General features: G+C 41.6%; 1 protein-coding gene across 12 annotated transcripts in view; it reads right to left on the bottom strand.

Annotated features, from left to right (window-relative positions):
* LOC113535724 (probable E3 ubiquitin-protein ligase HERC1) overlaps positions 1–12,574 on the bottom strand; it is a 66,953-nt gene that overhangs the window by 44,973 nt on the left and 9,406 nt on the right. For all 12 annotated transcript variants that reach the window (XM_034311085.2, XM_034311086.2, XM_034311077.2 and 9 more), the window contains exons 3-16: positions 11,768–11,863; positions 10,295–10,480; positions 8,966–9,277; positions 7,836–7,932; positions 6,153–6,296; positions 5,631–5,758; positions 5,233–5,377; positions 4,848–5,019; positions 3,611–3,745; positions 3,109–3,274; positions 2,165–2,290; positions 820–1,041; positions 393–545; positions 152–284 (exon numbers count right to left, since the gene is read on the bottom strand). In XM_034311085.2, the coding sequence (XP_034166976.2) occupies positions 152–284; positions 393–545; positions 820–1,041; positions 2,165–2,290; positions 3,109–3,274; positions 3,611–3,745; positions 4,848–5,019; positions 5,233–5,377; positions 5,631–5,758; positions 6,153–6,296; positions 7,836–7,932; positions 8,966–9,277; positions 10,295–10,480; positions 11,768–11,863 (2,215 nt within the window). The remainder of the gene's footprint in view (positions 1–151; positions 285–392; positions 546–819; positions 1,042–2,164; positions 2,291–3,108; positions 3,275–3,610; positions 3,746–4,847; positions 5,020–5,232; positions 5,378–5,630; positions 5,759–6,152; positions 6,297–7,835; positions 7,933–8,965; positions 9,278–10,294; positions 10,481–11,767; positions 11,864–12,574) is intronic.

Below are 12,574 nucleotides of genomic sequence, written 5' to 3'. Positions count from 1 at the left end.
TTTCCGATTGGTGCATCATTTTCATTCATCTGGAAAATGAAAACTCTGTGTGTTGCAGGCTGCAGCCACTAGAGGCGGGGCTCAAATTCCACCAATCACTGAGCTTGCTGTGTAACAGCATCTGTTTCAATTCGATACAGGTCCTTCTTACTGTGCAGTTTATTGATGACGTTCTTGTCCAGCGAGCTCTCCTCCAGCAGGATGGTGGACCTCCCGAACGTCTCAGCGGCGTAGGGTAACAGCAGACACAGGTGCTTATGGAGCAACATCACGCTGCCGTCATCCTACACACAGACGAACACATTCAGGTTAGAAAATGGGCCAATTTTACCTTCAAATCCAACATTCTCGTCAAGTGCTTAGCTAGATAACAGACTCAGTAGAACGAGCACCTCGGTGTTGGTGTAGACGTAGCAGTGGGCCAGCAGGTGTTTATGCAGCGCTGAGAGCAGGTGGTGGAAGTGAGACGGAGCTTCGGTCTGTTTCTGAGCGGGACTGGACTGCTGCTTGTCACTGTTTTTCTCCAGCTCACCGAAGGCACGCTCCTACACACAACCACAACAATCACCACGCATAGTACAGGTTCAAATAAACTAATAATTACAGCAGTATGGGAAACCCTGTCGAGGGCTGAATTCTGAAATACTGACAGGTTTTTGATGCCAATACTTTAAGAAAATATAAATATACTTTACCAAGATGTTATTATAATGTCAAACTCTTTACACTTTAATAAACCCATAAAAAAAAAAGATTAAAGTTGACTTCATGAAGCCTGCCTTGTCCGGCACGGCCACTATGAATCAGTTCCTCACTGACCGTGTAGAAGCCGATGCTTAGCAGGAGGGTCTTGAGCAGCACTTCAGCCAGGTGCAGGTGATCCTGAGCCTCTGTGCTGGAGGTAGCGGGGGCCACAGGCCGCTCGGGTGAGGCAGGCTGGGGCAGGTTGGCACCGAGTTCCCCGGGAGAGCTGTAACCCAGTAAGGAAGCTACATGGCTCTGCTCCTGGAGACTGTTCAGCACCATGTCCAGCTGCAGACGCTGGGGACGAGAGCAGATACACTATTTGGGTATACCATTTAGATTAAAATTTGGACGCGTAACCAATTAGATTCACTGCCTCTCAAGTGGAACTTTCATGACTCTGGCACGAGACTTCATGATTCTGATTCATGACTCTGATTCATGTCTCTTATGACTCTGATTCAGGTCTCTTACGACTCTGATTCATGTCTCTTACGACTCTGATTCAGGTCTCTTACGACTCTGATTCAGGTCTCTTACGACTCTGATTCAGGTCTCTTACGACTCTGATTCATGTCTCTTACGACTCTGATTCATGTCTCTTACGACTCTGATTCATGTCTCTTATGACTCTGATTCATGTCTCTTATGACTCTGATTCATGTCTCTTATGACTCTGATTCATGATTTGAAACTCTGATTTGAGACTCTGATCCATGACTCTGACTTAACAGTCTGATTCATGTCTTAAACGACTCTGATTCATGATTCTGATCCATGACTGATCTGATCTGATTCATGAGTCTTATGACTATAATTTATAATTCTGATTTGTGACTGATATGAGACTCTGATTCATGTCTCTAATGACTCTGAGTCATAAATTTGTTTCAAGACTCCGCTTCAAGACTCCGCTTCAAGACTCCGATTCAAGACTCCGATTCAAGACTCCGATTCTTGAGGTACTTCTTGCAACAACATGTGATGACAGACCGATACCGATACACATGACTAAGAAGCAAAAACACTTTTAGGGGAAGACAAACTGACATTATAAATTACTGAGATGGACAAAAACACAGAAATACAGACATATAGCTATAATGATGCAGGCAGACAGACAAAAGAGAGAGTCAGAACAAATGTCCTCTAGATGAAAGAAATTAAATAGCACCTACAACACGCCTACTTTTACCCAGTGGCTCAGAGATTTTATGAGCCATCTGGTATTGGAAGAAATCTGATACTCCAGTCATTGTGTGCTTTATTGTCTGCTCGATAAAACTGCACAATAGGAAGAAGAATGTGCTTTTAAAACAGATAAAACATTTGAGGGGTCTGGATTAAGTGACAAAAGTTTTGTACACAATATATAAATGTTAACGTGCGTATGTGTGTGTGTGTGTGTGTGTGTGTATACCTGTCCTTTAGAGAGACTCTCCCAGCTCTCCGGGCCCTGAGGTAGCAGTGAGTGCAGCAGTTCAGTTCTCTCCCTGAGAGGAGGCAGCAAGAGAGACGCTCCGATCGACAGTGTGTTCATCACCGCCTACACACACACACACACTATATTTTAACACCAAAAATAAGTAAATAATCCATCCAAACCTGCTACAAGTATCAAAATGTCAATGACAGACTCACCAAGCCTCCACAGTTATACTATGTAAAGCACTCAGTGTTGTGCTGTTATAAGAAAATAATTAACGAGGAAGTGATGTTTTATTGCTGTGGTATAAGAGGAATAAAAGACTTCAGGAGTTCAGGGTGATAACAGTAACTCCACTTCATCACACCACGCTGTTGCTGATTAGTTTCCTATCACAGCACTATGCAAGGTGTTTTATTATTTACTTACAACATACTGTACGTGCACAATTGAACATAATTACAAATAACGATCAACATGGGTGTAAATGTTGTTGGTTCTCCTTCGGCTCCTCTCCGCATTTAAGATTTGGCACAGTTTTTACACCGGATGCCCTTCATGACGCAATTTTATCCGGGCTTGGGACCGGCACCGGAAGACCACTGTCATGTGCAACCCCAGTGACTGGGGCGGTTCCCAGGCCGGGAATCAAAACCCGGGCCGTGGTGGTGAGAGCACCGAAGACTAACCACTAGTCCTCCAGGGACAATAACTAAATAAAAAGAGTGTCATACACTGCAGCCACAAGAGGCGGGGCGTCATAAAACTCCACCAATTACAAAGTGTTTAAGACCTCCAAGTGTTTTATTCCTTACAATAGACTCTGACTGTTATATAATTTATTCAGAGGGTTTAAATATCTACTGATTAAAGAGAAATCCTCCGAATAAGCGCTGGAAATAAAGTAAAATGCAAAGGTGGAAAAGCGGGTGGTGGACCTGCTGTAGCGCGTCGGGGACGTCAGAGTCGATGAGTCTGAAGAGCAGGTTGCGGATGGGTCTTCCCTGAGCTCCGAGCACGGTGGCCCCGGTTCCTCCTGCGTGGGCCAGAGACAGGTGGATGGACAGAAGCTTCATACACAGCAGCACAAACTGATGATGCTCCCTGAAAGATAGAAAGGAGGAAAAAACAGAGGTTTAGAAGCACAAACCTGGGATGACCTTAATGACATACGGTCCACGGTCTCATCTGGGTGACCGTGTGTGTGTGTGTGTGTGTGTGTGTGTTTCATTACTTATTGTGCCTCTGTGTGTGTGTCTTAAATTACTCCATCTGTCTGTTGTTGGTCTTAAAGTGACCTCAGATGAGAAGAACTGTCAAGGGAACATACTAAAGAGGGCACACTACTGACTAGTGGACTTGTCTGTGCAACCCCTCTGTGCGTGTGTGTGTGTGTGTGTGTGTGTGTGTGTGTGTGTGTGTATGTGTGTGTGTTTGTACCTCTTGGAGTTAAAGGGTGCAGGTGGTGTATCCTCACTGATGTTGTCGCAGTAGCGCTCCAGGAAGCTGCGCAGGTACGTGAACGTGCTCTCCTCCAAATCCACACAGAACGGCCTGTGCCATGCCACCAGCTGTCTGCACACACACACACACACACACACACACACACACACACACACACACTATAAAGCAGTGTCCTTCAAAAATCCTGGATTGTTTCCATTACATCCATTACACTAATGCACTAATACACACAGAGAAGTGTGTGTGCATCCGAGTTAGTGTTTATTAGTTAGTGTTAGAGTGTGTTAGATCAGCGTCTCCTAGTGCTTTAGTTATGCGCTTCACAGCAACTAAATGGTTCAGTAGGTTAAAAGAGAAGTGCTGGAGCATGAAAACACAATAAAATGTGCAGTAACATAGTGTTCCAGTCCTGATCTTAGACTTAAATCTGACTTAATCATAACTTTCATCATTTTTTTAAACCGCCTAGGTACACAATTTTGTAAATATTCTAGATAAACCTACATAGAATCAGTGAAATAATCCAGTTGCTATATTAAAGCCTTACAAACTCCTTAAGGTAGCCAAAAGGTTTAGGATAAAACATTGTGTGTGGTGCTGTTATAGGAAAATAATCAATGACGGGGTGTAGTGATGAAGCAGAGTTACGGTCTACACGCTAAATCTAAACCTAACCCACAGAGCGTTTTATTCCAGTTATACCACAGCATTTTGACAACGATTACAATTTCTTATTAATTAAAGAACATGTCATAGTTCTTCTCGGTCATTCCCTCACCAGCCTCTCTTTCTTTTCTCTCACTTTATTTTATAAGACAAAAAAACAAAATGGCAGCTTGTCATGTTACTGAGAAACGGCAAAGCGCCCTGAAGATGTTGGAAAACTTAAAGATACAGCTTTACCTCTGACACTGGAGACTCCTTCCATAAATGTTAAATAAACATCTCCTTACAGAAAACATCACCACATCAACGATCACACACACACTTTAATCCACTTATTATTAGTGGAGCGTCCGCCTTACAAGTCCCTGTGAACGAGCTGTTACTATAGAAACGATAATGTATTACAACGAGCTGATTTGCATCTGCACTACTGTCAGAGCTGCTGCTATAGAAAGATATTCAACACCTTCTGACCAATCAGAATCCAGAATTCAGCAGCGCTGTGGTACAAATTAAATGACGTGAATGACGTGTTGTCTGTGTGTACCTGTCTGTGGGGACGGCGGTCCATGCCAGGCTGTGGGACGTCCCCGCTGTGATCTGCTGGATGGACACACCCTCCAAACCAGTCACTTTCTTAGGTTTGGTGATGGGCGTCGACGTGTGGCCCTGTCCACACTGACCCATGGCGTTGTTACCCCAGGCGTACACCTCGTTTTCTGAAAACAAAGTCTCAATGTTTAACAAAAAAAAATAAATAAATAAACGCAGAGACTACACAGAATTCTGTATACATATAAAAACACTCACTAATAGACAGATAGATAGATAGATAGATAGATAGATAGACCTTCAGAAGGATAGGCAGGTACAGAGATAGACAGACAGTCACATAGTCACACACACACACACACACACACACACACACACACCGTGAGACAGAGCGAGACAGTGACTGTCTCCACATGAGATGTCTATGATCTTAGTGACGCTCAGCTCCTCGATGAAGCGGGGTCTAAGTGACGTCGTTTCGGACGAACCGCAGCCTAGACATGAGCCACAGCCCCAGGCAAACACCTGCAAAACACACACACACACACACACACACGCAAACACACACGCACACACACACACGCAAACACACACAATTCATGGCTAGTTAGCTGTAATAAGAGGCGCAGTGACACTTAATATCCACAAGGGGGCGTAAAAGGTGTAGGAGGACCTGCATTTGGGTGTTTTATGTGTCAATCTGCAATAGTATTGAACTAAAAGTTCAAGTGTGTGTGTGTGTGTGTGTGTGTGTGTGTGTGTGTGTGCATGTGCGTACCTGTCCAGCAGAAGTCAGGGCCAGTGAGCACTGACTTCCAGCACACACTTTCCTAATGATGTAACCGTGTAAAGCTTCGATCACTTTGGGTCTGTACACGCGGTTTGTGTCGCCGTGTCCCAGTTTACCTGTAACACACACACACACACACACACACACACACACACAGCTAAGTGCCTAAGCGTAATCTCAGGAACCAAAACAAAACATTTTTTTTTTTTTAAATAAAGCAGTTTTCCTTGTAGGGACCGGCCAGATGTCTGACACTGCTATCACTGTGGGGACATACAGAGTTCAAATACATTTAAATACATCAAATACATTTCTACCATTAGAGCAAAATGGTGGAACATTAGAAGCAGCAGAACTGTAAAAAAAAATATCTATAAAAATTCAGAGAAATAAATGAGAAATGCCTCAAATGATGACTGCTGTGCATAACTGGGACTTTATCACATACATATTAACACTTTTTCTGAGTGAGGGATGTGTGAAGCGAATGGTGTGTGTTGTGTAACTGACCGTTGTCTCCTCCTCCAAATGACCAGACGACGCGTCCGTCCTGAGCCACAGCGACTGTGTGTGAGCTGCCGCATGCCGCCTGGCCCACGCCGCTGATGTCCTTCACCAGGGTCGGAACGTTCCGGCTGTGACTGTCACTGTGGCCTAGAGAGTGAGAGAGAGAGAGAGAGGGGGAGAGAGAGAGAGGGAGAGAGAGAGAGAGGGAGAGAGAGAGAGAGGGGGGGAGAGAGAGAGAGAGAGAGAGGGGGAGTGATTGTGTCAGAGTATGTGCTATAATATTCAGAATATTCGGAAAATATTTGGAAAAATAAAATTATTCTTAGTTTCATTCTTAGTAGAAATGGCACGATACCAGTTGTTCTTTTATGATAACAATCAGCCGAAAACAATAATGATTCCCGTCTGTTATTGTTTTCTTCAAAAACCACTAAGCTTTAAGATGTTTTTTTTGACTAAAAGCATAAAGTATAAAAAGAAGTATAAAGTATAAAACTAATCAAATCAATCCAACAAAAGAACAAACTGTTAAGTCTCTTTATATGAAAACATTTCAAGATATTTACACTCAAACCAATATCCAGAAAAAAAAAAAAGTAATTATTTTTCTGTGACACACATGACACATGACATGGAGTGTGTTACCTCCACTCGCCCGATCTCTTAATGACCACACAGATCTAAACTCCTCCCCTGGTCAAAATTTTAACCCTTAATTTCAATATCAGGAAGATAATCACGAGAGGAAATGAAGCTCTGCTGGTCAACACAAGCCTCTATAGATGTGCATATAAATATACAACAACTGACAAAGAGAGAAAGAGAGACAGAGAGAGGGAGAGAGAGAGAAAGACAGAGAGAGAGAAAGAGAGATAGAGAGACAGAGAAAGAGAGTGAGAGAGACAGAGAAAGAGAGTGAGAAAGAGAAACAGATACAGAGAGAGAAACAGAGAGAGAGAGAGACAGAGAAAGAGATAGAAAGAGAGAGATAGAGAGAGAGAGAGAGACAGAGACAGAGAGATAGAAAGAGAGACAGAGAGAGAGAGAGAGAGAGAAAGAGAGAGACAGAAAGAGAGACAGAGACAGAGAGAGACAGAAAGAGAGACAGAGACAGAGAGATAGAAAGAGAGACAGAGAGAGAGAGAAAGAGAGAGACAGAAAGAGAGACAGAGAGAGATAGAAAGAGAAACAGAGACAGAGAGAGAGACAGAGAGAGAGAGAGATAGAAAGAGAAACAGAGACAGAGAGAGAGAGAGAGAGAGAGAGAGAGAGATAGAAAGAGAAACAGAGAGAGAGAGAGACAGAGAAAGAGATAGAAAGAGAGAGATAGAGAGAGAGAGAGAGACAGAGACAGAGAGATAGAAAGAGAGACAGAGAGAGAGAGAGAGAGAAAGAGAGAGACAGAAAGAGAGACAGAGACAGAGAGAGACAGAAAGAGAGACAGAGACAGAGAGATAGAAAGAGAGACAGAGAGAGAGAGAAAGAGAGACAGAAAGAGAGACAGAGAGAGATAGAAAGAGAAACAGAGACAGAGAGAGAGACAGAGAGAGAGAGAGATAGAAAGAGAAACAGAGACAGAGAGAGAGAGAGAGAGAGAGAGAGAGATAGAAAGAGAAACAGAGACAGAGAGAGAGAGAGAGAGAGAGAGAGACAGAGAGAGAGAGATAGAGATAGAGAGAGGTATACCGAGGCGGCCGAAGTCTCCCTCTCCCCAGGTGTACAGCTCTCCGTCGTTGGTCACGGCTGCGCTGTGTCTGTAGCCAGCGGACACACACACCACCACCTAGCAAGCAGCAGGAGATGATAAGAGAAAAAAAAATTCAGAATATCAGATAAATATCAATATCAGAATCTCAGTTTTAATCCACAAACACTACAGCAGTTGGTCTTAAAATGGCGTCTGTCCTTTTTACTTACATCAGAGTATGACAGTGTTAAAGAGCAAAGAGCTAATGTTTATGTTTAGGTGCACTGCATCATGGGTATGGTAGCTTTTTTAACCCAATATGATTAATCAGATCTAACACTTTACAAGTAATATTAATGGTGATGATAATTAGAAGGTAATTAAATACAGTGTTTTGATTATTTTTGTAAAAGGATTATTATATCGAAATATAAAAATAATAATACTTATTATTATTTTTATTTGTTTACTGCACAGTACTGATTAATCAATTAAAAATCCACCATTCAGCTGAGCTTTTCCCATCAGGCAAAAATCATTATTGCACAAACTGATGCAGCATTAACAAAGTTATATTCATTATTATCATCCTGTAGTTATTAGCTGATTTGACTCGTCGCCGTTACTTGAGAAATATTCAGGAATAAAAAAGCAATATTGTCTGCGAGAAATAGCCAAAGTATTTTTGTAAACGTTAAATAATGAGCTGAATATTTGAGAACCCTTGGTCTAAGAAATGGCCTTCCTTTCTAACGTAAATGCTTCTGCTGTGGAAAAGTTCTGTTTGTTATTTTACACGTGCTCCTTTTAATTTTGTCCTGGAGCAACAAGCTAACAAATAAGAGAACTTGAATTTTTTTTCTCTTCCTAGGCAGCGAAAGATCCTAAAATTACACTGCAGATCCATTACACAAAAAAAAAAAAAATTAAAAATCTTCTCATAGATGGGGTGTCTTTATTGATGAACAGGACCCAAGGGGGGGAGGGGCAAATACTTTGTGCATTTCAACAGAAGGGCTTCGGCTTCACATCTCAGAAGTGACCTATAGGGTAGCTGTGTGTAATAAACCTGGCTGTGTGAGTGTGTAGTAAGCTTCTGGACTTCTGGACCTGGACCGCGCCTCCTCACCTTCCCCAGCAGGGGTCCCTGTATGATTTTGGGGTATTTCTGGGTGGCGCTGTTCCCGTGGCCCAGCTTGCCGTAGTCTCCGTCCCCCCAGCTGAACACTTCTCCCTCGACCGTGACGGCCAGCGTGTGTCCGTCCGAGCCTTTGGACGAGGACACCTTCCTCATGCAGCGTGGAGGGTCCAGCACCAGCTTTTTGGGGACCGACTGGTTGTTGGAGTCTCCGAGGCCGAGGCGGCCGTAGCTGCCTTTTCCGCAAGCCCTGACGGAGCCGTCCGACGACACGGAGAACGTGCAGTACTGCCCCGCCTCTATCTGCACGCAAGGAGATGATTATTAAAACCAGTACGATAATACTAATCATACATAACAATCTCTACTCTTCAACTTTGGGATTAATTTACAGACCTGAGTGTAGTCTATATAGAAAATAATTACCAGTCGGAAACTTTATTTTTAACTTATTTTATTTTATTTTTCATACTCTATGAAGAACACAAAGGTTTATAAATATGCATGAATATGCAAATTAGAAATGCCCTTATGCCCTCCCACCATCCTGATGTATAGAATCTGTTTGAAAACATCGTGAAGAAACATTTCATCCCACAGCACTGTTGAATTCTGCATTCTGATTGGCCAGAAGGTGTTGATTAATTTCCTATAACAGCAGCTCTGACAGGAGTGCAGCTGCAAATCACAGGTTTATATTAATGCGCTCGTTTTGCGGTTTCTCGGTAACATGATAAGCTCTGTTTTTGTCTTTTTTTGTCTTATTAACTTCAAGAGAACAAAAAATTGGGGCTGGTGAAGGAACGACTGTTTATAGCTGCTATAAGTGAAAACAGGAACTAACTTTTTTCGCGGAGGTTCCACAACATTAGATGTAATTACAAACGGGTAAAAGTATGATAATTCATTATTTAATAAATTAGAAATGGTAATGGTTGGCACGTTGCTGTGGTATAAGAGGAATAAAAGACATCGGGGCGTGCTGTTATTGGAAAATATTCAACTTCGCTGTGGTAACAATAACTCCGCTTCATCACATCACCTCGTCGTTGATTATTTTCCTGTAACAGCGTGACACGGGGTGTTTTGCGAAAAGAAAATTGTTTCTTATAGTGCATGTATTATTACGCTAATATAATACTAGCTAGCTGGAACTAGCAGACCTGACCAAAGTTACTGAGTGTACACAGGAGAATTTACATCTTCTTGTGTCGTAGGAAATTAAACTAAAACTATAATAGACGAAATTCACTGTAGTTTTCGTTACTAAACCCAACAGCAGCCTAACGACTAAAATACGACTGTTATGTGAGACTGTACCACTTGTGCGTCACTGAAGCCCTGTGCGAGTTTGGGCTGGAGGATTTTCTCCAGCGTTCCCTCGGCCAGCTGGTGACTGCTGTTACTGCCCCAAACGAACACCTTCACCAGGGCGTCGGCCTCGGAGCCGGGGCACGACGTCCCCGCACTGCACGAGCTCAGACAGCTAGAGGCCAGAGTGCAGATCTGAAACACACACACACACACACACAACACACACACACACACACAACAACGTACAGAATATGGTTTATCATTCAGATTATTAAAAACATCATTATATAATTTTTATGGATCATGATGCACCCAAGCGAGGAAGAACAAATCCAAATAATTCTACTCATAAAAATTTGTGTATTGAGACAAAATGGTGGTCGTAAAACTGTTGTTTTTTTTGACGATTTTTGTTCTAGACTATAACGTAAATATATAAAACAGTTTGTTTCGGTACGCACTCCTCCAACACACGCAAGATGTTCAGCATTATCATAGCAACAGTCGTCAAAAGCCACAACATAACAGAGGAATTAAGATCAGGACTTTAGCTTTTACTCAGGAAAACAATGCAGCACTGATCTACAGTAACACTAACACTACGTTCTCGCTAGCGCACGCACAAGCCGCCCGTGTCGCTTGTAGCTTGTTTCTTGTGTGAGTGTACCCTAACAGAACAAAAACTAAATGAAACATCACCAGTATGAGTGCTGAAGTGTCATTTTTAAAAGTAAAGATATGTAATCTATACAATAAAGCTGTGTGTTGTGTATTATTGTTTTTCCCTCTAAGCAAAAGTCCAAATTATACTATTCTGAGTAGCTTATTATAGAAAAACGACAATAAATTTCATAAACTAATAAAAAAAAGTAAAAAATGACAATTTTCTGACTGAAAGAAACTAAAACTAAAGAGAGAAAATTAAGTGAATTAACTGTACTGTGCACAAACAACAGGAAAAAATCTTCCATCTAAAAAGTAGGACCAGACAATACAATGATATTATTATATCGATAATGTGATAATTCAATCAATAATAATATTGATATTGTGATAAATTATGTCATAATACACTTTTCTTTGAGATCCGAAAATTCCCAAATTCTTAAAATATATTTAAAGTATATATAAGACTTTAAAAAGTGTTGAAATATTATGCAGATTTTTTAAAATTTTTTCTTTATTTCAGTGTTAATGTTTTGTGATTTTTTTTCGGGGATATAACAATGAAATTTTTTAATGGTTTTTTTTTAACGCAATGTTGCAGTTTTTGTAGAAATGTATCATATATTAAAGAAAAATTTGATATTTTTTGTCATTTTTTTGTGATTATCACTCACCCCTACTGCAAACTATATAAAATAAAGCATTTCAGAACATCAAAGTCTCCTACAACGAGCGCCAACATAAGGAAACAGCGAGAGGCTTTAATCAAAGCCAAGGACACACACACACACACACACACACACACACACAGACCTCCTCGAGGAGACACAGTGCTACATGGGAGAGACTGCAGAGTCCATCTGTATCCTTCTTAAGCACCTGAGTGTTGATGAGGTCACCACGGAAACCCTGCAAATGTAAACAACAAACAAAAACAGCATCATTTTACTACGCTTTCGCAAATATTCTATGAATATGCATGAATATGCAAATCAGACCCAAAAAAAAGGCTCATCGTTATTTTGTAATAAAATGTTTTTTACACTGTTGCACTGTTCTCAATTCTGATTGGTCAGAAGCTGTTGATTAATTTTCTATAGCAGCAGCTCTGACAGTAGTGCAGCTGCAAATCACAGGTTTATATTAACGTGCTCATTTGAATACGTTATCGTTTCTGTAGTAACAGCTCATTCAAAAAAAAAAAAAAAAAACAGGTGTAATCTTTGATCTGGTAAAGTTTTCTGTAAGGAGACATTTATTCAATATTTATGGAAGGAGTCTCCAGTGTCAGCGCTTTGTAACAGTCAGAGGTAAAGCTGTAACGACTGATATCTTCAGGACTCCAGATTCGGGTAAGAGGCGTAGATTTAGATCCGTAATGAATAATTCCAGAGGCGAGAGCGACGAGGAAACACTCCCTGAGACGACACGAGGAAGAAAGCGTGACTCTATACGGAACTGGAGAGCGAGATTATAAATCATTACGCTACACAGGTGTAGGAGAGTAAAGACAAACAGCACGGCGTGTGGTGAAATATTGCGAATGTGAGTCCTGGGATGAGCAACAGGACAGTCTTTATGATTCCAGCAGCAGTGTGAGTCACGTGATGCTAACTCTAT

The sequence above is a fragment of the Pangasianodon hypophthalmus genome, chromosome 15, assembly GCF_027358585.1.
Source record: "Pangasianodon hypophthalmus isolate fPanHyp1 chromosome 15, fPanHyp1.pri, whole genome shotgun sequence".
NCBI lineage: Eukaryota > Metazoa > Chordata > Actinopteri > Siluriformes > Pangasiidae > Pangasianodon > Pangasianodon hypophthalmus.
This window is presented reverse-complemented; position numbering and strand designations above follow the sequence as displayed.